This window comes from Aptenodytes patagonicus, chromosome 7 (assembly GCF_965638725.1).
Source record: "Aptenodytes patagonicus chromosome 7, bAptPat1.pri.cur, whole genome shotgun sequence".
Classification (NCBI taxonomy): Eukaryota; Metazoa; Chordata; class Aves; order Sphenisciformes; family Spheniscidae; genus Aptenodytes; species Aptenodytes patagonicus.
Window position 1 is genome coordinate 26,343,180 of NC_134955.1, and position 26,992 is coordinate 26,370,171.

The 26,992-nt window shown below is 40.9% G+C and overlaps 2 protein-coding genes across 2 annotated transcripts in view; both read left to right on the forward strand.

Annotated features, from left to right (window-relative positions):
- Window positions 1-1,900, forward strand: part of HSD17B12 (hydroxysteroid 17-beta dehydrogenase 12) — a 94,089-nt gene extending 92,189 nt beyond the window's left edge. Inside the window, 1 exon segment of the mRNA XM_076344403.1 lies at window positions 166-1,900. Coding sequence (XP_076200518.1) covers window positions 166-270 — 105 coding nt within the window. The 3' untranslated portion in view covers window positions 271-1,900.
- A 1,443-nt stretch (window positions 1,901-3,343) lies between these two features.
- ALKBH3 (alkB homolog 3, alpha-ketoglutarate dependent dioxygenase) lies at window positions 3,344-26,992 on the forward strand. Its single transcript, XM_076344404.1, has 9 exons — window positions 3,344-3,431; window positions 5,133-5,245; window positions 6,464-6,498; window positions 8,488-8,535; window positions 10,106-10,209; window positions 11,431-11,519; window positions 14,713-14,922; window positions 24,089-24,187; window positions 24,708-26,992. Exons 1-9 carry the CDS (start codon window positions 3,344-3,346, stop codon window positions 24,798-24,800), a joined length of 879 nt encoding a protein of 292 aa, XP_076200519.1. The 3' UTR covers window positions 24,801-26,992.

Sequence of the window (26,992 nt, forward strand, 5' to 3'; positions counted from 1 at the left end):
ATTATGGAAGAAGAGTAAAGAATAATTTTGAATATTAAATATTTTTGTTCTTTAACTTCTAATCATAACTACTTAATGTTTGTGTGTGCTGGTAAGTGATTTTGCTTAGTACAGGCTATTAAAAGCTGAGACTTTTTTCCCCTTGATTTTTTTTTTTTTTTTTAGGGCTGGGTCTTCTCTCTTCCACCTGCACCTGCTGTCATTAATATCCTCATGAAAACAAACAAACAAATACGGGCTCGTTATTTGAAAAAAATGAAGGAGAAGTAAGTTGGAGGCAACTTGATCTTGGAAGCCTGGGACTCCTGCAGGTTCCATGCTGCAGCACCAAGTAGACCTAATGTTTTAAACATCTTCAATTGTAGGTGTACTTTCTAACAAACAAAACAGTCGTTTTGAGGATACAGATCGAACAAGACTGTTGACTTCTGATTTATTGATATTAGATATATTCAATATATTGAAATTGTTTTTAAAATAGGCTTTATTTGCTTATAGATATTATGAAGGGGGAAGTGCTTTGGACTAAAATTGCACTGTGCTTTAAGAAATACTTAGGTGGACTTGATCAGACATTGCGCTGTTGAGGAGCAGCTTGGTTATATAGTGTCCATCACATCTATGTATTGTGCACGTGGGTGAAGGGCAGAAAAATAGTAGTTCTCGCATATTCCTGGAAAGGTGGGGAGGAGCAGGAAGGGAGCATATTTATTTAAAAAGATAACCTAGCACTATTGACAGAGTATAACTTTTTACCAGCTCAGGTTTAGGGTACTTGCAAGGACTCTGCATTGTCAGCCAGCTCGTGAGCGCTCCTCTGCTTACACAGTCCAGTGTGATTTTTTTGGTTATGAACTTGAGGGAAATGGGCTAAAAACCAAAATGAGTGTAATTGCTCATCTATAAATATATACATAAAATAACATTGCAAAAAGTATTTAAATTCTTGGTTCTTGAATATGGATTCTAACTTTTCAGTAATATGTAATCTTTACAATTTGTAATAACATTTTTAAAAGTTCAGTGCCTGCTCTTTGTAATAGGTGGTGATAACACAATGTAGATAAATGTCACAAGTTGTGTGTTACGTGCTGGTTGCTGTGTAAAAGATTATGGGCACTTTAAATGCAGAGCTTGAAATGAGTTACTCTCCTTGTTAGCAATGATGGTTAAATTCTTTTTGAAGTAGGTATCGGTCTGTCTTTTTGGTGAGGCCCTTTGAAATGTGAATCCTGAATATTTGAGACAGCTTTAAAAATGAGACTCAGTAAACTTCTTCTACATTAAAAATGTAGAACATTTTTAATTTAATTGTGTTTAAATTAACTGATTTGTTTCATGGTTCTATTCCAAAACCGAGTGCTCCAGTGAGGCTGAAGTTACCCAACTCCACGAGACAGGGATCAGAGTATATAAGAAGTCTGCACTGCTGTTGTCTGTATTTACCTACTTGTTAAATAAAGATTTTGGTCTCTAACATTCCTTTTTATAAACATAGAATGTACTGAAACTTACAAGGCAAATCAAATTGCAAGCGGCTACCAGTGTTTTCTGTGCTGACTTCCTATGGTTGAAGAGTGGAGGTTGTTTTCTGTCCTTGAAAGAGTAATTTCAAGCTCTGATTTTGAAGTAAAATATGTTGTACTGAGATGATTTGGGGCTAACATTTCTGTACATTGAAAAAATCTGAATACCGATGCAATGGTGCTGATCAAATCTGAGATGCAGATCCTATCCCATAGTTTTCTTAATTTTTTGGAACAGGGACGGTGAAGTCAGTGGTATTAGTTCTGTAAGAGCACATGACTTGGTTTGCTCTGGATCTGATGTGGAAGCATTGGACTAAACAATCTGTATGTTTTTGACTTTGTAAAGCAAATAAAATGGAATTTACTCTGAATCTTTAATGTGTTGGGTTTTTTCCTTAAAATGTTTGCCTGTACATTCAAATGCCTGATTGTCCTTTATCATATATAATAATGCAGTGAAAATTACTGTACCAAAGCTTTTATTAATGTTTTCCTGGCTGCTATCTGTTTTACAGTGCTGATATTTTAAAATCACTGGAACACAAAATAAACTGTTAATTAGAACTATTAATTAAGCTATTAATTAGAAATAGCAGTGCCCTGGCAAGGCAGTATCTGGCAGTGGGGTTGTTGGAGCCTGTGGTTATTTTGTCCCACTGCCCTGTGTGTGGTGCTAGCAGGCTACAGTTTGGGTTCCCGCTCTCATGCTTCCTCTGAGGTCTTTTTTTATTTTTCCAAACTGCAGCAATGAATTGCTTTTTAACCTAAATTGTCTTGACTTTGCTTCTTCGAGTGTCTGCTCACCTCAGCAATTGAGATGACGTGTGTATTCAATAGCTTCCGATGTACTTTGAAATATCCCGGGCATGCGATAGAAAACAGGATGGGTTTTCTTGTGGTGCTATTGCTGTCTCTTTGCCAACTCTTCTCCGAAGGGTGTTTCTGTCACTGATGCAATGCAAGAGCTGGAGTGAGTTTTCACTCCCTTGTTTGAATGGGAAAAACAGGGTAGGAGTTGAGTACTGTGTCTGCCCCTCACTTCCCAGGGAGCCATCCCTGCCGGCACACGCTGCCCTGCTGCCCCGCACACCGGTGGCACAGACCCATTCCCAAATGCAGGCCTGCTCCCCAGTGAAGGTGACCACTGCCCGTCCCTGCACCCTGTGCCGCAGCCACGAGAGGCTGGCAAGGCCTCGAACAGCCACCCCTTCAGCTGCCTGCCTCGCCCAGGGGTGGCACAGGACTGAAGGGAGGAGAAGCAGCTCCGCGACGCATCTGCAGGTACCACCGAGGGCTGCTGCCGTGACCCGTGCCTGGGGCTGGAGGGGTCCAAGTGCCGTGGTGGGATGGGGTGGCACTTACACAGCGTAATTCTGGTTTCCCTCCTTAGTTGTAACTTTACAAATCTACACTACTTCTTTCTGAACATGGGGAAATACACCTGCAACTTACACAGCTAGTTAAAAACGGCCTCCTTAAGCGAGTGGCCACGTTTCGGACAGAAGCCCTTTAATTTCAACTGTTCACTGAAACCTGTGAGCGGGCCGGTACTGCCTCTGCCCCGCAGTGCCAGGGTCCGGGGACTGCCTGCCCGGCTGAACGCTGGGCGGGCAGCCTACGCCCGGGGAGGAAACGCAGGCTCAGCCCCGGAGGCAGCCGCCGTCGCGGTTTCGTCTCGGGGGGGGACCTCAGCGGGCGCCTGCGGAGCGGAGCGGAACCCCCGGCGCGGGCTGCGGCGGAGGCGGGCGGGTGGAGCGGCGGGGCGGGGCGGGCTGGGCCGGGTCCTGCCGGCGCTCGTTCCCGGCGCGGCGGCAATGACGGAGAGGCGGCAGCGGGCCCGCGTGCAGGGCGGCTGGGCCGGCGCCCCGGCGGGACGGCTCGCAGACAAGGCCCGCCTCGCAGGTAAGGACGGGGCGCGCACCCGGGGGCGCGGCGGCGGGCCCCGGGCTCTGGCGCGCAGGTGCCGTGCCCGGCCCGACCCGGCGCCCCGCGGCCGCCGCTGCCGGACTCGTAGGGCCGCGGGCGGGTGTCTGGGGCTTGTCGGGGCCCTTCCGCCCGGGCCGCGGCGTTGCGGAGAGGCCGGTGCTGGCGAGCCCCGTCCCCGCTGCGCCCGCCGCAGCGACGGCCGCCTCGTCGGCGGTGTGTAGCGCCGGAGCGGGTCCGCCCCGGAGGGAAGCGCTGGGGCCGCCCTGCCCTTGCCTTACAGATGGTGTGGAGAAAACTGCTGTCCTAGGCCTGACGCGGGCTGAGGCTGAAAGGTAATCGGCGAAGCTTTGCAAGCCTCTAGACGTGCGGTTGGAAGTTTGCATCGCTTTCTTTGCCGAGCAGAAGAGCGTAAGTCCGGGCCTCCGAGCACACCTGCAGTGCGTGTGAAACTACCCGCACCCGTGGCCTGGCTGCTCGTTCTGACCGTGCTGGGTGACGGGGAGGAGCGTGAGGCCTTGCGTGGCGGTCCGGTTTTTCTAGCTAACTAAAGTTCAGGTGTTCGAACCTAGTTTTTAAGTAAAATTTTTATGTATGTCACCGATATGTTGTAGCAATTTTGGACACAACACAGGGTCAGCTGCATACGTGCGTAGATGTGCTTCTAATGCACATGCTTAAGTAAGCGTACATCTTTGGGCAAGTTGAATGAGACGAATAGAATTTGGTGGAGCTAAGTTCTGTAATAACTATTAGTCACTTTTTATTGATAAAACTTATTATGTGCTTTCCTCTGTCTTTTCACAGTGAAAACATTGCAAAATAAAGAGCGCTAGTTGAAAGGGCTGGAGTTAATGTCTCTGTTTTGTATCAAACGTTTAACCAAAGAGTGCAGAGGCAGGAGAGCGCTGTGTGGGTTTCCAGTCTTGCAGGGAGGACTGGTTTGGTTTGTGGTCAAAACACCATGTTCCACTTGCCTGATTACAATATCCAATAAAGCTCCCATTTCTCTGCAGACTGAGGGTACTAGGCAAGCTGATTTTTTTTTTAATCCTGAAAAAAATTAGCTGACTGTCTTGACCTGTGCATGTAGCCTGTACAGGTGTGTTTCATTCCACCTTTTCCTAAGGGGATTGTTAAAAATTATTTTTCCCATCTTTTGAATTTTGCAGAGTGAAGACTTTTACTTTGTTTCTGTTTGAGGCCCATTTTTAAGCCTTTTCGCATGTGTAAATAAAACACATCAAGTGGTATGCCTGAGTTGCTCTTCCATACTTTCTCCCTAGTTTCAAAATCTTTTTAATAAAAGTATTTTTCTCAGAGAAGTGCCTTTTTGTTTCCTAAAAAAAAATTGCGGAGGGAAGCAGTTTAGCTGCTTGGGAAAATTTCTGCTGGCATGTGATAGGTGTTTGTGGTAGAACTGGAAGGTTCCAGGTGTTATCCTTTCTGATAAAAGGATGTTTTCATTTTTGTTTGTCTATGAATAACAAATACATATAAAAACTCTCCAGTTTCTGTGCAATTTTAACTCTCACGTAATGTAGGTTTGGCTGTTCCCTGGAGTCTCTGCCAAGCAGAGGAGAGTACTTCAAAGAATGATTCCATAAGTTCTTCCAAACTGTATTTTTTGTATCATGAAATTCTATTTCATGTGACCCCTTTTTTTTCTCTTTGCTTTAGCACCTAAGGCAGCTGTGGCCAGCAGCCCTGCCCCTGCAGGCGCCAGACCGGCATGGGTGAGGAAAGATCAGCCTCACGCTGAAAAGCAGTTTGTCTTTGCAAAACCATCAGAGGTAAAAATTACACAGTAACTAGTAGAATCTTAGCTTTTATTAAACTTAAAATGAGAAAAATTATCAGACTTTGAGATTATAGTCTCATGTTTAAAAACAAATTAAAAACTCAGCTGAGCTGAACTTCGGGCTTTTACCAAGCAGAGTTTGCAACTGTCTTGCATATATGGCAAACAGAAAGTTACGGTCCCTCTGTTTAGCCTCAGACTTCCATTACGTACCTGATCATAACTACTTTTTTTCAGAGAGCCAAAAGAGTATGTTCTCCTAAATATTCAGAATGATGCAATGTCCTAAGCATGATTTAAGCTCTGTTTTTTCCCCTCAGTTGGGGTATCTGTCTTACTTGTTACAGGGGAAGAGCATGGGATTTGTTTTATGGACTTTGCTTTATGTCCTGTCAGCAGATGAAGGATATTGTGCTCTGTGCAGTGGGAGGGCAGTTCCTTGCTTGGGAAAAAAAATCTTGAACACTTCTTTTTAAGCCAGAAGTGTTTAAAAGGCTGTCTTGGCTTGGAAGGATTGGAGACGGTCTGGGTAGATTCTCTTTTCTCTGTGGCAGAACCCTGGTATCTATATAGTACTATATTTTGCTTGCTCAACTCAGTACCTCCTTGCATCTCAGCACTCCGCTGAGCTCAGAGAAGAGAAGCATAAATCCCTGAGACAACCAGAATGATAATCCAGGCTGGACCGGGTTGGATTAAACTACTGTGATTGTTTTTTGTTTTTTTTTTTTGTTTTAACAAAAACCAGCTATCTCAAGCTGTGCAGACAATTTTGAAGCATCAGCTCCTGCTATGTCTGGCCTGTCTTGTGTTTTGCTCATTGTCTGGGGCCTGGGATTTGTTCATCCCTCCTATAGTTGCTCTAGATTTTTACTTCCAAATGTAAGGATAAGAATTTTTTTTTTTTTTGCAGTTGATAAATAGCAAGGATTGTAATAATCTAAATAACTTAGAAATTAATGTCCTTTAGGGGGCAGTTGATTGTTAAAAACTGCCTGCAGTGGTAGCTGCATTTGAGAGTTGCTGGGGCATGGAGAGGGTGGGTGGGTTGTTACTGCTTACCAACTGTCCAGAGGTATATTTTTGTCACCGATATATCAGTATGCAGCTATATAGAGTCACTAGAGATGGCAATTACTTCTATTTGGCTAGAGCATGCCAGGTACTTAAAAGTTTAACATTCACCATGTATTGTCTTGTTACCTTTCAGGTGGAGCGCAAAGTTCCTGAGGCAGGTGTGATAGAGTGAGTACACTGCTGACTTAACTGTCCTTCGTGCGGTTTTTCTGTCTTGTTGGTCAGTGGGAACCTGCTGAAAAAGAGTTCCTTCTCCACTTGCAACTGCCATGCCTTTGGAAGAAATTTCAGTACAAAACGTGGACTTTCAGCCCTTTTATCCTGAACTGAATTTATAATCAGGAGAGTCCGAGTCTGTGTTAACTAGGTTTTATAGCTGTGGTGTAGCTGTATAAGCCAGGAAGAACAAGCAGTTGGACATTCTGGATCAACAGAACTACAAATATGTCTCCTTTGGTCAGCAATGTACGTTTTCCTAGAACAGTCCCTGTGTAAACTATGCTGGAAATTACTTACCATTATCCAGAAATATAGGCAGTATGGCAACTCAAGCAGCGCTTCCTTTGAAGGTTCGGAAAAGTAGCTGCTACTAAGTGTCATAGTGAAGCTAGATATTCACACACTGTAGATCACTTACCCTTCGTGATGAAATGGGGATCTTTTCAGAATAACCTTGGCATGAAATGTGACAAGGTGTGGTGGTGTATGGTGAAGTTACAGATTTTGAAAATTAAATTTGCTTCAGTTTGGTCATCTTGATAGAATTTCCTTACTAAGCGGTTCCTAAGAGGCAAGTTGCAGATTCAGCTTTTGACTCGCTGTATGTTGTTTTCACTTTGAGGGATCTGGGGTTAGTTTTCTGTAGCAACTTCAGATTTGATGCGAGGTGAGTATTCATGCAGAGCAGGCATAACGCAGATGAGGTGTTCAGCTGCCCTCCCACTGCTAGCATGGTAGTGAACAGTTCATTGAGTAGAACTACTTTGTGAGAAGTGTTTCTGTCAACAGTCATGAAAAATATTGCTGGAAATAGTTACAGAATTTCCCAGAAGCACTTACAGATTGTAACAGATTTGCTTATGTTTTAACTTTCCATTTCAGTATGAATGATACAGCCGTATGTCCTTTGCGTATTGTTTATGATTAGTAGTAATAACATAGTATCTATGTATTAAGTAAATTCAGTGTGTTAAGTGTTCTAAAGGTTCACTGACCTTTCGTTTGTTACACTTGTTCACAAATCAAGTAAAAAAATATAGAGGAAGCAAAACTGAGATGCTATTCTCATCACAACAATGTGTTGTAGGTAATATAGTATGGTTTATGCTCTGCATGTGCACTATGGAAGAGATCAGAAGTTTCTGTTTATTTAACTTTCTTAAATACAGCACAGTGCAAAACACAGTATGTGATCATCGTGTGAGTTGCTGAACTGTTTTGAGGGAGAAGCAGTGCTGGAGAGCGATTAACTCCTGGCGTGTTCTAGGGAAAAAGAGCAGTATAAAGTTTGGAGCTAGTTTAGGAGAAAATGAGATAGTAGGTGAAGCAAGCAGTTTGCACAGGAGTAAATAATACTTTATGACAATGCAACTCGTAACAGGGAAGAACTCTTTACCCTCTGTACCAGCTACAATAGTTAAAATACTGCTCACACACCTGTAAGTTGGTTTTGCTGTGTCACACAGGTTGATGAACACTTTGCTGTTAGAAGAATGGTGGTATCGGTCATCTGACTGAAAACAGGATTTTGCATCTTTAGTTACACTCGTGTTTTTTGTAAAATACCTGTAAACGCAAACATAACAGTCAGGGTGCAGTCTTGTATGGTTGTCTCCTTTAGATTCCCCGTGACATCCCTCGTTTACATATCTCTAGAGCCTTAAAACTGTGTATTGGGCCTTTGGTGAAATGAGTGAGAGGCAGGAAGTGCACACAAACTCATTTGCTTCTGCAACACCCCTTGCTGCCTTATTCTGACCTCTGACTGTCTCCAGAACATTATTGCTTCCCTTAGTAGAGCAAAGCTTTTTTTCTTTTCCTTTTTAAAGAATACTCTCCCTAGTCCAGGTTTACAGCAGTTATAGTCGATGCTGCTCAGTGTGAGATAACTTCTTGTTGTTTGTCCATCTGATGGCCTTTCCTTTCTTACATCCTCAGCAAGTCTGGTGTGTATGAGCTCAGCAAAGTACCAACTGGCATTTCTAGGTAAGTGAATTGCATGTTTTTTGAAACTTGTAATTTGCTGTTGCAGAATAACACAGTGATACTCAGCTTTCTGAAGTCTAGTCTCTGCAGAGTGCTTTGACTCTAGCAGGTGCACATTGCCCTTCCTGTGTGTCTTCTGTTTAGAGTACTTCTGGAAATACTTTGAGTATCAGGTAGCAGAGACTTACGCAGTTCTGAGCAGCACTGAAGAGAAGAAAAATGAACCTCTTAACATCTAGTGCTTACTGCGTCTAGTGTTCTTGTCCGGAATAAGGAGAAGGGGCTATGTCCGTTTGTTTCAGAGTAAGTTGCTGCTTGAAATTTGGATCGGTATTCCTGTGTTAGCAAGTGCGTGATGTCTGTGTTAAGAGCCACCAAAAACTTTTAGCTGTAAATTGGACTTGTTTTAAATTAATCTAATAAAAGCATTTCACTTTAGGCAGATTTGGTAACTTTAGAGTTGTCCCTTTTGCTTACATGCTATGCCTTAATTATTTCAGCTTCAGGAAACTTTGAAACAAAACCTACTTGTTATGTGATTCCTACTAGCTAAAATGCATTTTATTTTACCTTGCTGACTTAGCTGCAATATCAGTATTAATCCTTTTCTTCTGGATTTGATAGGTTTTATTAATAGTGGAAAAAATGCCAAGGACATCATAACTTTTTGTGCATTTATTTCAAAGCTTTCAACTTGGTTTCTTCTAAAACTGCAAATAAAATTTTATACCAATTTGAAAAGTAAAAGCTTTGACCAACTGGAAAGAGAAAAGATACACAGCCAGCTGGGTTATTCTGTCATTTTCTGGAGTTTCTTTTCATAATGTGTTGCTGGAATATATACATTTCTGGAAAGTTAATAATCAGATTTTGCATCTCTTAGTGCCTTTACTATACGTATTCTTATTGCGATGTCTTCGGCGCATTGAATACTCGTGAGAGTAACCTCTTGTGAACAGCATTCCTACTCTGCAGTCCACCACAGTGGCTGGAATTTTTGAATGCTGCTGTTAGTACAGTCAAAATATAAAACGTACATATGAAAATGTGAAAATAGGAGAGGTTAAGTGCTCTAGGGTTCTTGTGGTTGGAAAAGAGAGGCCAGGATGGCAGTAGTGGTGAAGGGCTATCAAATTCTGAGTGGCATGGAGATGGTGAATAAAGGGCAATTATTTACTTATGTTGACTGTAGTACCATAATCAGGGCGATCTAATTTATCAAATGGGAAGTTAATAACAAGCAGAAGGATGCCATTTTTCACACAGTATATGGCTGATTGTGGGACTCGTAGAATATTGTTGGTGTCATACGTTTTTACAGGTTTTTAAAAAGCAATTAGATGTGTTTGGTGAGGGGAAGACTCATCAGGAGCTCCTGCTGCCTTCTGTTCTTTCCTTCACACCTGCTTTTGGCTGTGGTCAGAAATAGGGTACTAGGCTTTGACTTTCGGTCTGATGCATTACAGCCATTCTTATCTCCTTTGGGAAACCTGGAAATCAGAATATTTTATCAAAGCATATATAGAAGTGTATATTCCTTCCATTTTTTCTTTATCTTTTTCTTCCTTAGGATTCATTTGGTTCCTGGCTTTATTGATTCAGAACAAGCAGACTGGATGTTTGAACAACTCCTCCAAGACATACCCTGGGGTCAGAGAACTCACATCAGACAGGGTAAGGGGTGTGTAGACCAACTTTTCAGGTCATTCCGAGGGCATTTCCATACCAAAATCCATGCATTGTTTATCATTGTTTTTAATTTTACATGCTACCACTCCTTCACATATTTCCTTCCAGGTTTTCCATGCATATCTGAAAAGTACTGCTGCTTATTTTTCAGTCTCTATCACCATGTTCCTATTGCCAATTAAATGAGATCTTTCCAAATTAAAATTCCCTGTCTTAAAAATCTTTGAATTTTACTGCCTCCTCTGTCATCTCCAGTTCTTTTTCCCACTCTTTTTTTAGATTGTCTGTGCTCCATCCCTTCATATTGTCTCCCAGTGATGCTGCAAAAACTGTGTTCTTTGAGGTTTCTGTCACCGGGAATATTTTTTGCCCCTCTCACTTAAAATCCCGGCAGAGCATGTTTCTTTTCCCTTGTCTTTGCTTATTAGTTCCAGTATGCAGTAAGTGAGGAGATTGCTATTCTGGATTTGTTCGCTAAGGGGCACCTGTTCTAGCTAAATTTCTCTTCAGTCAGGAACGGATATAAGATAATATATTGGAGTAGTTACTGGACAGGGCTGGACAATGTCTTCAACACCTGTGTTTATTGGTTTGCAATAAAGGTACAGTATAATGGAGAATGTTACCTGTCAAGCATGAGAACTAGCTACCGAGATAGTCTTTTCAGAAGTTGAAAGTACTTTTAACTTGATGTTTGTATTACATCACAGAGCACACGCATATTTGACAAAATATTACTTGTCCAGCCTTGCTACATTCTGCTTCTGTAATGTCCTATCGATGCTGCAGTCCTTTCCGCTTCATCCTTTCCAGTGGATACATCTTGCAACTTTTGCCAGTGTATTGGGCACTGGAACCAGGAGAATATAAAACAAGCCAGAATTATAAATAAAATTTCAGTTTCATTTTGCTATCTTTAACTTGTCCAGTCCCTGCCCTGTCTGGCATAGGGATGAGAAAATTAATGTGGTTCTAAGATTTTGGCAAGGTAATTCCTCTTGCAGAGACAGGCCTGCTTTTGAATAATCTCATTCCTTCACTTGAGTTCACTATGTAAGGCTGAGGATTTTAAGGGGCTGCTTTTTAACTTTAGGTGAGTAGACAGTCCCTTTTTGGTCAAGTTTCTCGGCAGAATTGCATCATCTTTCCATTTTCAAGCCCTTTGATAAGGCAGCTGAGAAAGTCTTCCTGTTTTTCTTTTTTTAGAAGTATCTTTTGAGGAACCAAGACTTACCTCCTGGTATGGGGAACTTCCTTACACGTACTCTAGGATAACAATGCAGCCAAACCCAAATGTATGTATATGTTTACAGCTGTCTTTTATTATGGACTACAAAGAAATCCTTTGCAGAGATTGAGACACAAAAATTCTCTGTATCCTCTATTTTTATCTAGAGTATCTATCAGCATTTCATTTGTGATCAGCAACAGATTCTAGTGGAATGTGGACAACTTCATAAAACAAGCATTACGAGTGGATTGACTGAGAGGAGCATGATTTAGTTGCTAAACTTTGGCAAAAGGAAACTCCAGAGTTTAACATTCTGCTTTTGGGTCACTGTAGCTTTGGACAAAACTCTGAATTGTTCTGTGTGACTTACTCTATGCATCTTTATATTGGAGATTGTAGTGTACAGAGTCATACTGAGTTTTTTGTTGTGAAGATATAGTAATATCAATTACTGAAATAGTTACTTTCAGAAACACTTAGATTCAGTACTGCTTAAATGAGAATTTAGGCATATTGTTGATTCCTATGTGAGTGCTGTGAAATTCACACAGACAACCTGCCTGCTCAGCAACTCCAGATTGTATGATGTAACTTCCCACGCTATTTTGGAAGGGTTAAAAACCTTCTGAGTGACTTGTTGACGTTTTGTTCATGTTCACTCGCTCTCTCTGGCTTCCAGCCTGTTGTCCCATTGGCCTGTCTCTTGGTATTGCTTTGTCTGAGATTTCCATGGCAGTAGGCTGCAATGTTCTGAACCATAAATTGTGACTGTTGAAGGCTGGATAGCATGAGAGAGAAGTGTCCCAAGTCCCAGAACTGCCGCCAAAGGCGGGGGGTACCTCCTGGCAAAGCTCTGTTTGGAAAAGTGGAAAGGCGTTATTTAACAAGATGAGTTGTGAAGATTTTGTAGTCTTAAAAATACCATAGTTCAAAAATTCCATAACCTATGGAATTTGTGGTGGAAAAATAGGCATTTTTTTTTCCCACTCATTTGTGGAATATTATTTTAAATTGACTTTTCTAGAAGCTGAATGGCTTTAGGGATTGGAAGTGCCCCTCCAAAATCATTCTGCTGTACACTACTGATTTAAATCCGGTTCAGAATTGCCTGTTGTGGAAGCCATTGCTGCTCAGAGGTTGGATAGAGCCTATATACCCTGAATTGGCGGTTTCAGTTCAGTTCGCATAAAGTTCAGAGTTAGCACTCATTGGGCCACTGGTTTGTTTTTCTCATCCAAGAGGTACAAGGCCTAAATCAGTCACGCATGCTGATCCAGTCTTTTATCCCTGGATAATTCTCCTATTTTACTGAGAGAAAGAAACTCCAGCAGAAAGTGAGATGCACTGGCAAACTTGCATAGCTGGGAGCCAGCCCTGCCACTGACTGGAAACTGCCCGCAGGCAGATATATGGGTAGACTGCACACGGACACACCGATATTTCACTCGGCTTTGTAGGTGGGAGTTCCTGCAGCCTAGAAGAACCAGCAGATGGTGTAAAGAGCACAGTCCTTACCTGTAGAATAGGGTTTATATCACAAAAATATCCCGAGTAAAAAGTGCACAGCTTGGCCAAAACCAATTACCTGCCTTGAACGCTTGATCTGGAAGAGTAATTAGCTTTGTGCCCCTCCTTTTTTTGTTTGGTAAGACTGGGTGTGATTGCAGCACTGCTAGGTATAATCCAGTGCTCGTGCCTAAATTAATTTTGGTATTAGAAAAATGTTTCTTTGTAAGCAGTGATGTAGTTGGTGACACAGTAATGTTTCAACAAAATTACTTCCACTGCTGCAGGTTTGTAGCGGGGTTTCCACTGAATTGTAAAATTCACCATATGGTAACATTTTTAGTAATAAATACTTTTGTGATAGGAATTGAAGGAATCCAGCCCTAGTTGGTCACTGAAAAGTGCTTTCAGTAATTCTTGTTGGACTCTTCAGTCATTGCATTGTATGTCCTGCACATACTGCACATTCAGGCAGCCCAATTACAAGCTGTAGCTTTTTTTGGGTGGTGTTACTGATTTCCCTACATGTCCCATAGCTGCAAGCTAAGTTTATGTGTAATTAATTATTCACATGATGCTGAGTCATTGAAGGGGTGACATAGCTAGAAATACCCCTAGTAGAGGAAGATGGTATATTGAGGCTCCTGCAGTGTAGCCAATAGGTTAAAAACACCTTAAAGATGGGTAAGCATGAAGAGAAGGTGGTGCAGACTTGATTATTAGAGGTGGATATTAGGAACTAATTCCTGCTGTCTGTTCCTCCTTCTGCCAGTGATGCACTGGAAGGTTTGGAATCAGGCCTTTATCCTCTCTTGATCTGTGTTTCTGCTTATATAATGGGCAAAAATTGTGGCCTACATTGCTTTGGCTTTCTTTTTTTAAACTTGTGTAGTACTTAAAAGCACTCTGACAGATGAAAGTCATGATGTAAGTTTATAACATTAAATAATGATTCACTGGACTGAGTTGTAATGGAATGTGCAGAGCTGCCGTGGGCTATGGGCTCAGCAAGATGTTAGCAAAGGGAAGGATGAAATTCAGGGCCTGTGGCACTGGTTTTGTGAACCACTGAAAAGTTACAATGTCGAAGTCAAAACCCCAAGAGGTGATGAGTTGGGCTCAACAAGCTGTACTAACAGAGCGGGGACAGAGGGCCACGCTGTGACAGTGTTAGGCCAACCGTTGTCTCTTGTTCTGTGTCATCAGCTGCAGGCAATTGAGAGCATGTCATTTAGTCACTGGTTGCAACTTTCTGGATGCTCTATGCCCACCAGCAACGGCCAAGTAACTCAGATGTTATCAGAGCCCTGTGTTAAACAGCTCTAGCTTGGCCAGGAGGTTAAAAAAACAGGTGTGCATGGGAGAAGTTGCCCACTTTTTGTCTTAGTTAAGAACTCCCAATGTTTATCTGTGGTCAGTACAAGCAGATTTTCCTCTGTCTACTTTCTCACCTTTCAGTTAATTGGGGTGGCTGGCTACATTAGTAGGAAAGGCAGGCTGGCTTCATAGTTTTAAGAGATGATTTAGTATTGAGCGATAGGTAACGTATGCATATTTCACAGAAAGCCCGTTCCTCAGCTTTATTAAAAATACAATCAGAATTGTTCAGAGGCATTTGTTTGATTTCAAGTTTATTGTGACTAAAGTGCAGTATATTTTGTTTCTTAGTAGTTTTCCCCTTGTGTCTTGATGTTATCTGCTGCTGGTCTGCTTTCATTGTCTTTACCCTATTCCTGCTGTGGTGATTACAGTGGCATCCTCTGCTGACTATGCTAAAGGAGCGCATTGAAGAGTTCACTGGCTATACCTTCAACTCTCTTCTCTGCAACCTCTACCGAAATGAGAAGGATAGCGTAGACTGGCACAGTGACGATGAACCATCACTGGGAAAAAATCCTGTCATTGCCTCACTCAGCTTTGGTGCTACCCGAACCTTTGAGATGAGGAAGAAACCCTCTCCTGTGAGTGTTGATGTCACATTGAGACAGTCCTGTAGTTACTAATATGTTTAGTATTTTCCCTCTGTTTAGAGAACTTAATTACTAAAAACGTTTAATAGTAGTTAATGAAAGCGCAACTCATAAAGTTCTGTGGAATAAGCATAGGGATCAAGAAATCTGTTGCATGGAACGTGACATCTTGATGCGATGGGACCACTCTACTGATGTGCAGCAGTGTAGTGGTGCAGTGAAACTGCAACCTCGGCACTCTTCTGCCCAAGTAAGGGCCTTTCCTGTTACTTAAAATGAAATCGGTGATGGTGGAAGGAGACTTTCACTGCGTAAATGAACCAAAGAGTTGATACCATTTTCTTAAACTCAGGCAAACATTGTGTAATGTATAGTGTCTGTGGGATGAAGAGTAGCTCTGGCTGCTCTTGTCCGTAAAAATCATCTTAATAATGTTTGCATTTTGACTTGTGTGTGTTCAGATTGAGGGACAGTGAACAGAGGGAAGGAGCTAATTTCTTTTCCATAAAATGCCAAACTGTTGCATCATACTTCACAGACTAAACAGTGATCTTTACTTTGATAAGGAGGCATGCAGGAACATCCTTTCAGGAATTAGTTGGTGATTTAGTAGTGAATACTCTTTCTAGATAAAATGCTGTGCTTGGGAATGCTGTGTTTACAAGCCAACTTAAAATTTAAATTTCGCAATTCATATTTATCCAAGTAAAGGTATCACACATTCCTGTGTTGAGAATACAGGCCTCATTTTGGGGTATCCTGCTTCACGTGTCTTTTCTGCATGTGTAGTCTTTGAGAACTTTGGGAAGTTTGCTGTCAGCTTATGTTGCTATTTATTCTGAGTAAGTAATGCAGAAAGCAAAGGTGATGATGATTATCAGCCTATTGGAAAACTGTATGCTGACATACTGAAGTCACCTTGGGTCACCTAGTCATGAACAGCAAAGGTCAGAATTTGAACCAGAAAACAAATAAATAATTTATATTTTTCACCAGTTCTCTAATTTGTAATTTCTTTGTTGTCTGAAGTGAATTTAATCCTGGTCCCTGAGCATGAGATCACATAACCAGTGCATTATATCAGTGGGCATAGCATGAGTAAGTATCTTTGATGCTGTGATGATAACAAAATGTCAGCTGGAAAGTTCATTCCTCTGGGAAACTGTAAATGGTGCTTGGATTAATTTCTAGAAGTGCACGTGTTCCCTTTCGATGGATCAGAATCAAAGCCACTTAGATTTCAGTATAAACTTTGCAGTTTCCCTCTTAAAAATCAAACCCAGTTCTTAAGCAAGATGTCTTTTTGTTCCATTTTCTATTTTCTGAAAAGACACCCACTATTAGAAAAGGGGGAAATTCAGTCTGTGCCATTCATAATCGGCCGCCTTCTTTGATCCGTACTGCACAATTTCTTCCCTTTTGCTCCTGAGATGGGTGATTTTCTATAGATGTATCCCTCAAGCTCTCCTAATTTTTTTTCTTCAGTGCCTCTGACCTGATATTTCTGACTAGCTGAGTCTTGTTACCTATGAAGTGTATTCCTTTTGCAAGTGTGACATACCTCTTTCTAAGGTATGATTCCCATGTGCAGAGTGATCTTTGAATAAGTTGCTATTAACTGCATCCTGTGCCTAAGGGAACTCGTACTTAATAATTATATGGCACACATTACGTATTCTTTGCACATTCCCAAAGCCTGCAATTTTCTGAGAGCATCTTACGACACTAGAGGCTTTGCCAAGTGGGAGTTACAAGACGCTCTGATGGAAATTACCACCTTTCAGGCTGTACCACCAAAGAAGTAATTTTCATACTCTATTGTAATGTAGCATTCTCTCTTTCATTAAGAGAAAGTTAAAGTTGATTGTAGGTATTTGAAGTTTGATCATTACTTTGTTCAAAAGCAAGTTACAGGAAGAGGAATGTAGTCTAGGGAAAAGGGATTCAGACTAACAGTCATCACAGGCATTCAGGCTCTTCCTGGTTTGTAATCTGCCAGTATCAGTACATCGGGTTTTCCAGAGTTAGTCTTCATTGAGGAGGGAAAGAGAAAGTAAATCCTTTTCCTCCCAAAATTAAACCTCTTTGAGGGCCAACATTCTAGTATTTCAGATTCTAGAGTTTGAGGCCTTCATTTCCCTCTGTTCTTGTAAGTGCTTTTAAGTATTTTGAGATGAAAGATGTAATGAAAATAGGAGGTGAGAAATACTGTGGTAGAAGCTCACGGTGGATAAATGGTACTGGAAAAAAAAAACTAAAGCGGTTGCCTGTGTGTGATTGTGTACTGGGTACAAAACAGTATATACCACAAGTCACGTAACATCTTGTAGTGCTATTGAAGAATACTAGATCAGAGCCTTCAGAGACTTCAGTTTATGTTAGTATCTGTACAAATATTTTCCATTTTATATCTTGAAATGTGGATGAACTTCTTATAGAATAAAATCCTATTTCTCTAACTGCAAAGAAGACCAGTAATGTTGGTGGGTTGGGGTTTTTTGTGCATGTTTGTGTGAATTTTGACATTTGTCTGGTAGGCATTTGATGGCGTTTATATAGGCCGTTCTGAAGCTGTCACAAAAGGAAATCTTTTTATCCTTTCTCTGCATTTTTCCTTGGCAAAAAATGAAAAAAAAAAAGTTATGTATGTGCAAGTGGTATTTTTTTCCTGAAAATTGTTCTAGCGTGAGGGGAGGGAAAGGTTGTTCTCTGTTTTTCTTTTTGGTGAGTACTGTACTGGATGAGTAAGTGTTCATCATATAATAGGAGGTAAAGGAATGTAGAGACATGCATAGTCTATTTGAATCTGCATCAACAAGCATTCCTTGTGGATAAGTAGAAATAATTCCTACTCTGATTTCAGCCCAGTGTGTGTAAAAAAGCTACAAATACATTTCAGGAGCAAATTCCCTACTGGAATTAAGGAGACTTTTCATGGAAATTAACATGATGCCAGAAGCTGTTTTACTTTACCCGCTGGAGTTTTTAAGCATTCTTTCTTCTAAATACTGCTTTTTGTGCTTATTTGGACCAGTTATGTGGTTGTAGCCAATATTTTGCCTTTGCTTTAAATGGTTTCTAGGGGTATTTGGATGCCTACTTGGTAGTTCAAAGTCTACAGTGAAGTGATCTGGTTTCTTTTATTTTCTACTTCTAGTTCCAGTAAATTACTTAAACTTTTTCTTGCCTTCTTGTTCCCCCCCATCGAAGCTCCTGCCTACACTGAAACCAAGAGGTGAATGCTTTGTTTTAGAGCTGTGATTCATACACAATTCACACACAATCTATTGGTTTAGTCCTCTCATACTTGCCCGCATCATACTTGTCACCTCTGCACCACCATGACCTCCTCCTGTTCTCCACACAGCCTCAAGGTCCCTGTCCCACTCATACATGACTTAATTGTCCTACTCTAGAGGAATTGATTTCACTGTGTTAGATGGGTCTTTCTGATACAGTCTCACTACCATTTTTGCTATTGCTTATCACTGCTCAACTCAGTGTGACAATGCCATGTTATCTGATAAGGTCTTTTTGGAAGCTGAGTGTGAAATGTTAGGTCAAGGGTGAAGGGTGATATTTAATGTCCTGCTAAGCTCCTGCGTCCCACTGGGAGCTTCTCTGTAGCAGACATCTGGGTGCCATAAGGGCCAGTTGGGTGCAGGTGTCCAACAAACTGCCGTGTGAACTGTGGAAGGAGTTAGAAAGCCAGCTGTCAGGTTGCTCTTCTTCCATCTGTAACCAAGGAAACTGATGGGTGCTGGGGAAGGGAGGGAGCTTCACGTGTGTGTTAGATAATAGCAGGATGTTCGTGGTGTTCTCAGAATGAGCCTTCAGATGGGCCTGTCATTCAAATGAAACACTAAAACACGGTCCTTTTCTTCTGTCCTTGAGTAGCTGTTCTAGCAGAAGTTACAGATTTCCTAGTACTTTTGAAAACAGCAGAAAAATAACCCTTCATGTCCTAACAGGCCTAATTGAAGACGAACGTGGGAATATATGGAGCACAGTACAAACTGAGGCTTGGATCAGGATGAGGAGGATTGAAATTTAGATTGGCATGAGGGAGACTTGCAGACAGCAGTGGCTGCAGAGGAGGAGGAGGTGTCCACCAGTATGGGCAGGACTTGAGCAGCTATAGACAGGCAGAGGAAGATGTGAGTGCTTTAGAGCTACCTCACTTGCAGTCTGCTCGGTCAGCTGCAGAAAGACTGAGGGAGTTTAAAGATAGTCCTATGTAGGTGGGCAAGTGGATTACATGGGGAAAGGGCAATATGACTGATATTCATTCTTAGTGAATCTGTAAAGAAAACAGCTGCAGTGAGGATTTTGTCAGAGGTAGTGAGAATAAACAGGTAAAAATGCAGAAGTATTGATAGATGAGACCACTTTGTTGGAGGAGGAGGGTGTTTCCACAGCTGGTGGTAGAGGAGTAAACTGGAAAAGAGGGCTACAAGCAAGATGGGAGTCTGAAAAATAAGAGATGAGAAGTTTTGTAAGGATAATTCTCTTGGTAATAGGTAAATAGGTAAAGCAGAAGACTAGGAGCCAGCACTCTCCGTGAGGGCTGCTGACTTTAGCCTTTGAAAATAATTTTGCATCATTTGCATGTATAACTGCATTATTATTTATACATTCTTCTACGGGATGTTTCCATTTACTTTTCCTTATATTAGAAGATGCTTCCACACTATCCAGAACCCATTTCCTACTGCTATCTCAATAAACTTGCCTGAGACTTAAGAAACAAACTTCGGTGATTTATATAGATTTATACTAGATCTTTTCTTTTTCTAACCTTTTTGATTTTGATACCATTTTAAGAAAAAAACCTTGATGGAGTCCTGGAATACGTACAGATTTTATATTTAGAGCTTGCCATCAACTCATGCTGAGCTTTCCTCACTTATTAACTGTAGTTACTTGAATTAAGGATTAAAAAAAAAAAAAAGTTTTAGCCAGTGTACTTGGACAGTGTAAAGCTTGGATTGTATTAAATGTGCAACTCAAGATTATGAAAATTCTAATATACTAAGATGCGTAACAGTTGCTTTACTAGACCTGTTCTTGGAAACAGCTGGTTTTGTAATACATATATAGAGTTGCGAAGTGACCATATAAAAGTTACCTGATGCATTTCTTTCCGTGTTTGTTACTAGTATTTTAAAAAAGTCTCTTCCTCCTTAGATGCCAAGAATAAATTTCCTTCATAAACTTCTTGACCTGTGAAACTCAACTGAGTTTTCTGTATATCTAACATCAGCTCTAGAGATAAAAGTTCTGAAATGAGATTTGGTGGACAGTGTTAGTAACGACATGTAAGACAGTAAAAACTTTTTGTCTAACTTCACTGGCTCTGCAAAACCAGTTGACATAAAAATCTCTTTTTCTAAGTAAAACTAAGCTCAGAGATGTCCCATTTAAAACAGAAAGTAAATGCTGCTTTTACATACTGACTTTTCTAAGCCAAAAGGATGTTTTCTCCTAAATCATTTATCTTAGAAGCATTCCTTTTTAATCAAGATTGCCATGGTTTAACCCTAGCCAGTACCACACAGCCACTCGCTCACTCCCCCCTCAGTGGGATGGGGGAGAGAATCGGAAAAAAGGTAAAACTCATGGGTTGAGATAGAGACAATTTAATAGGACAAAAAAGGAAGAAAATAATAATAATAATAATGATAAAAGAATATACAAAGCAAGCGATGCACAATGCAATTGCTCACCACCTGCCGACTGATGCCCAGCCAGTCCCCAAGCAGCGGACCCCCCTGGCCACCTTTCCCCCAGTTTATATACTGAGCGTGACATCACATGGTATAGAATATCCTTTTGGCCAGTTTGGGTCAGCTGTCCTGGCTGTGCCCCCTCCCAGCTTCTTGTGCACCCCCAGCCTCCTCGCTGGTAGGGCAGTATGAGAAGCTGAAAAGTCCTTGACTTAGTGTAAGCACTGCTCAGCAACAACTAAAACATCAGTGTGTTACCAACATTGTTCTCCTCCTAAATCCAAAACACAGCACTGTACCAGCTACTAGGAAGAAAATTAAATCTATCCCAGCTGAAACCAGGACAAAGATGAGCAAGAGATAAAAATAAGTCCACTGTTGTCAATCCACAAAGTGAAATGATGTAATCCTGTGAAATAGAAAACAGCCATGCAATGGTATTTCTCTGCTTTTCATCAGCAGTCACGTTTATAATACCTATTTTTGAAATTTTCCTCTTGTTTCCTCTGAAGTTTAAGAAAATGTTTTTGGCATTACACCTTACTTTTAATAGAGCAAGATAAATAAGCTTAATAGAAGCTTAAAAATATGTTTCGCATTTTCCTTGCAAAGAATATATATTACAGGTGATTGTGAGTGCCTTCAGCACTCCCTGATTCCAGAGGTTTAGTGAGCTTAATTAATCACTGCCACAGCCTCGATCCCTTACATATTCCCAAGAAATGCACAAATCCAGAATTGCCAGCCAGTGCTGCCAGTATTAAATAGCCTTGTTCTGTCACACTGCAACTTCTAGTCCCAGACATGAACAGAAAGTGGCAAAGGTGCGAGTATATAGTCAATTATATCAAGTGATGCTTTTTATTATTGGGAATTGATTTGATCCCAACTAAGCTCTTTTGCATTTTAGAGGATTTGCAGTCATCTTTCTATCTGCATCTTTTTTATACCGCCCCCTCCCCCAGTTGTTCTTTTGAAAATTAGACGGTGTTTTAAGTCCAAGACATAATTTTCCCAGTAGTTGAGACTTTACCTCGTTATTTTGAGCTTTTCAGCGAGCCATGAACTTTAGAAAGACAAACGTGCATCAAGTTGGGCCACTGCAGAATTAAGCTTCAAGGAAATTAGTTAAGATTTTTGAAAATGTGAGTTTTTGTAAAAGCAGTAAAATGTGTTGGATGAGAGCTGTTGGGTCTTTTTAATGGCTCTCAAAAGACTGCATCTGCCTTTTTATGACCTGGTAATGTTTTCTTCTAACTGTCGGGTCTGTGCAGAGTCCTGTTAGTTTTCCTGAATAACTTAACATACAGCTGAAGCCTGGAGGTCTTGTAACGTTTGTTTCTGTTTCAGAAATGTGGGACTTTTGTCAGTGTGAGGTAACTATACCTGCGCCTCAAGCTGGGTTAAATCTTACTGTGATAATTCCATTTTCCAAGTCTCAGTTGTCCTGTACTGTTTCTAGCTTCTTTGCAATCTGCCTCTGTTACAAGTGACCTAAGTTGTGACCTCTCATATCTTTCCCTCTCCACGCCCCCCCCCGCCCCCCCCCCCAAAGATAGTTCTGGAAGATAGTTCATTTTACATGACAAATGTGACAAATGCCACTCTGGTAGTAAGGTTTTGTTGAGTCTGGAGTAATTGCTGCCTTCAGCTGGGTCTGAAATAATTGAGCATTGCCTCCTCCCAAACACTCAGCAAGTGTGATTTTAGGAGTCCACCAGCCATTACAAGAAACTAGAAGAGAAGATACTGCCTAACTAATTAAAAAATAAAAAATCTGAAGCATTTGTTTAGCAACTGCCTAAGATGTATGGTCCCTTACAGGAACACCATCATGCTTTAGAAGCTCAGACCTGGCCTAATTATTTTTTTCTCATCTCTTTGTAGTAATTGTGTATTTCTGGCTTTTCTTTCAAGAACAAATAACTGGTTTGGTGATCTCTTTGGAAAAAAGCCAGTATCTCTGCTTCTAGAGGCAGTGGTACAATAACAAATACGCGTTCAGGCTATCTGTTTGCTACATGCAGTATACTCAGAACAAGGTTAACCCCATACTTACAGAGATGTAGAGACTGAGAATTTGTCATACTCTTTTTTTCAGTGAAGGACCTTTATTATCCGCTTTACACTTTCAAGCTATCTATGGCTTTCTATAACTTAAAAATAAAAGACCTCTTGAGTCCCCTCCCTTTCAACACTAATTAAAATATTTCTCTAACTCCCTGTCTCTCTGAAATAATTCTTGTATTTTGCAGGTGATTTCCTATCTGAAACTTCCCTGAATTCCTCATTTCAGAGAGTTGCTTTCCACTCTTCCTAGACAGCTTGCAAAATTGGCAACGGAGATCTGTAAAAGGCAAAAATATACACTGCCATTCTGTTTTTGGGGGAAATCCTGGTTTTCCTATTCACATTTCAATGTTAATGAAATAATCAAAGTGCCAGCATTAAGTAGGCAAGATGTTAAATGGAAGTTGTTCAAGATTTGCAGCAATTTTTTCTGCAGCTGTTGAAGGCTAAAATTGGAAAATATTAAAGGAGTACATAGAGCATTATAATACCTGCCCATATGGCATTCTGGAAGATAGTTTGTGTCAGGCATAGTATGATTTCATGAGGAGGTTACTGTCATGATTGACAAAGAGAACTGTGTTGGCATAATAGACTTCCCTGAGCAATTTGACTTAGCGGTGTATTAGTCTGATTTAAAATTGGAAGGGGTAGAACAAAGCAATAGAGAGTTGCTATTCCCACTGATGTGGCATGAGTGAGACTAATACTGCGGTGTTACTATGTCTGGTTGTTGTATTTGTGCTTTAAAAGAGTTGCACATAATCTGAAGTCTTAACAAAAGTTTGAGAATTATTTGTCTTCTAGTTTAGCAGTCTGTTTTGCTTAATGATGATAAAGTTTACGACAACTTGTTTTACAAGGTACTATAGGAAAAGGAGATTTTTTTGGATAGGAAAAGTTCTTCATCTAGCAGATAATATTATACCAACATGGAATGTCCAAAACAAGACAAATTCAGGATAGAAGGAAGATGTGTATTTTTGATGAAGTAGTTAACCGTTGGAATCAGCGTGGCTATTGCAGAATATCTCCACACAGAATTGTTTATTTCAAGAATGGATGTTTCCAAAAGGTTCGCAGCCTCGCTCCAGAATTTTGCACTAGATGCAGGAACTGGTTGTTGCACTTTACCTGTGTTGTACAGGCAGTGAGACGCAATGGCTTCTTTCATACTTAGAATGCTCAGCTCCTGAACTCTTTATGAAATATGGTGAGAGAGAGGTTTAGTTAGACTTCTTGATCTTGTGAGAGCTTTCTTTCCTCCTTTGCCCTCCCAGCTTTTTAAACTCTGCTATAGAGGACTGGTTTTCTACCGAATGCACATGCCCGCTTCTTCAGTGTCTAATGTTTCTTTTTAGGAAGAGAATGGAGACTATACTTACGTAGAAAGACTAAGAATCCCACTTGATCACGGGACTCTGCTGATGATGGAAGGAGCTACCCAGGAGGATTGGCAGGTAAGAACTCCTTGACACGGTTTGTGTGCTTTACTTGCAATGCAGTTTTCTAAAAATGCACGAGGCACGCCCATAAAGGTATGGGACATTCTGCTTCCAGTGACACAATTGTTTCCCAGCACATTAATATTGCTTTCTGCCTCAGAATTTCGAAGCACCCACAGAAACAATGGGTTTTCTTTCAACTGCTAAGTGATGTAATAGGGATCAGCTCAGATGTTCCAGCATTAAAGTTCAGCAATGAAGGTTGCAGCCTGCAGCTGAAAGAGGAAAATCAATTTAGGAACTTGGAATATAAAAAAGTTGCAACTTAATTTAACAAGGCTACAGTAATCTACAAAGACCTTTTGTTTTCAGTGGCCCTGAGCAGTCAGAACATGAATTTCCTGCCTTACCTAAATGTTTAGAAATGTTAATATAAGCCATCACAGGAAATGAAGTTTTTTTACATTGTTTGATTACCTGTATTTTAAGCTCATGCTTTTTTTTTTTTTTCTTTTTTTCCTAATGCCACTTACAGCATCGAGTGCCTAAGGAATATCATTCTAGAGATGCACGGATAAACTTGACCTTTAGGATCATTTATCCAGAACATGATGGAGTTTGGAAGTGAAGAAGCACTTTGGGCATTGTTGGATATAAACCCAGAGCAGATCCAGAGCCTCAGATGGCTACAGATTTAAAGGAAGCCTTACAGGAACAGAGTTCTGTGAAATACCTGATGGGGAAAAGAATCGATGTTATGAAGATCTTTGACAATCAGAAGCTGCCTGTGTTACGTGGACAGTGCTGTTTTGTTTTCAGAAATGATGTGCTATTAGATGATACGAAATCAGTTTGTTAAAAAACCAATGATCATTCTTAAAAGAACACAAAGCACATGAAAGATCTGAGAGGTACCGACTGGAGCAGAAAGATTCATAGAGTAAATACTCTATGCCTTGTAACACATTACCATTGTTAGGCAAGCTAGCATCCCTCTTCAGTGCAAGAATAAGTTGGTGTTTAGAAAATGTCTATCTTTTCTTAGCCAGCATTTGCTGTAGTTTAAAATTCTTATTTGATGAGAGCAGTCAAGTTGTTAATACTCAATTATGCCTATGTTTTAATGTTATTGATGACGTAAAGGGCAGACTGTTGAGCCATTTCAATCCTTGTGCTCTGAAATTGGGCAGAATAATTTTCTTTGTATATCAAACAACTCTAGAAGCAGCTTCTCTACCTAAAGCACCATACAGCTTTTGAAATAGCTTATTCTTCTAAAGTGAATGAATGTTATTAGAAAACTTACTTTGTTATCTAATAATGTCTTCACTTTCCTCCCAGTTTGTATAGAAGTACATTTTTGGAGTATGTTTAATTCCTTGCATTTGAATCTAAGATCTGGGCTCTGTGACGTATCTCCTGAGAATTAGGGTTGAAGGAGGCAGACACTTACTTTCACGTCTACTTTCTTTGGGTAACTGGAGCTTTGTGCACATCCCTGTATGTGTGCCCAGGTTTGGCAGTCCTGACAGAGGGGGGTTTTCCTTAACCAAGGGGCAGTGCTAATTTCTCCAGGTATTCTCACAAGGCAACACTTTAGCCTTTATCAGTTCATACAAGCTACATTTATTTGCACTGTGTTAAGAGCAGTCATGCTGCAATAGAGAGTAGGAGATGGGGGCTAGAGGGAAACTTTTAAATCCCCAAACCTCAGCCTATGGAAGTTGCAACTCATTTGAATTCAGTGAAGCTGTGACACGCAGCTGAAGGTAGGGCCCTGGAGACTGGTACTGTTGCGGAAGAACAGTTTTTCGCTTATTTTCTCGGTTTCAATTTATAGTGTTAGCAAATTGTGGTTTAGTTTCTTTACTTCCTTTGATCTGGGAGAAGACCAAGATTTCCTCCCCAACAGTAAAAAGATTTATAAGAGAAATGCTGCATCCCACAGAGCTTTCTTGGGGCAATACCCTTTTGTTGCTGGTGTCTACTATGTTTTGCGCTCTCTCATGTGTTGACTGTGCTGCTGCTTGTATCCAAATCTGGTGGACAGTGGAGAAGAAGGCACATGGCATCATTCCTCCCCCTGTCCTGTGTGCCCTGGCTGCAAGGGGAACAGCTGGCATAGAGGTCAAGTTTCTTTGTCAGCCGGGAACTTGTGGGTCCTTCCTTCCTCCCCCCACCTCCTCCCAAAAAAGTCACCTAGCCAGGTGGCAGTGGATTGCAACCTCCTGCCTGCTGGGACAGCAGGAAATGGCTTAGAGCAGAGGAGATTCCAGCCCACATCTCCTCAGAAGAGCTTTCTGCAGGGACATTTTTCCTGTAGGTAGAAATTTGTTCCTGAATGCTGCAAGCACTCTTAACAGTTCTCAAAACGGATGTGCGCAGAAGTGAGATTTAAGAAGTCTCGAGCCTGGTGTTCTCATGGCACCTGAAGATTTTTCACTAGAGACCAAGGCAACTTGAAAATTCTTTAACGCTAGTATTCAGCTGTTTCTGCTGTTGGAGTCAAGTGCAGAGGGTAACATACTTAGAATGGTAAATACATAGTTAGGTTCCATTCTTTAACTTAAAGATAGCTGGAGGAACCTTTCCCCTAGTTACATGGATTTGAAAACAGTATTTCTAAAAATGCTACCCAAAAGATTTACTTTCCAGTTATAAGGCTTTTTTCCTTCCCAGGACTGTTTTGACACTACAATATTCCCAGCCAACAGCTTTTTGAAAAAAGGTTTAAACTCGGAATTCATGACATTAATTTAAAGTAAAATATATTGTTTATCTGAAAACAAAGGTTTGTATGTGCACAAAGGATTTGGGAGG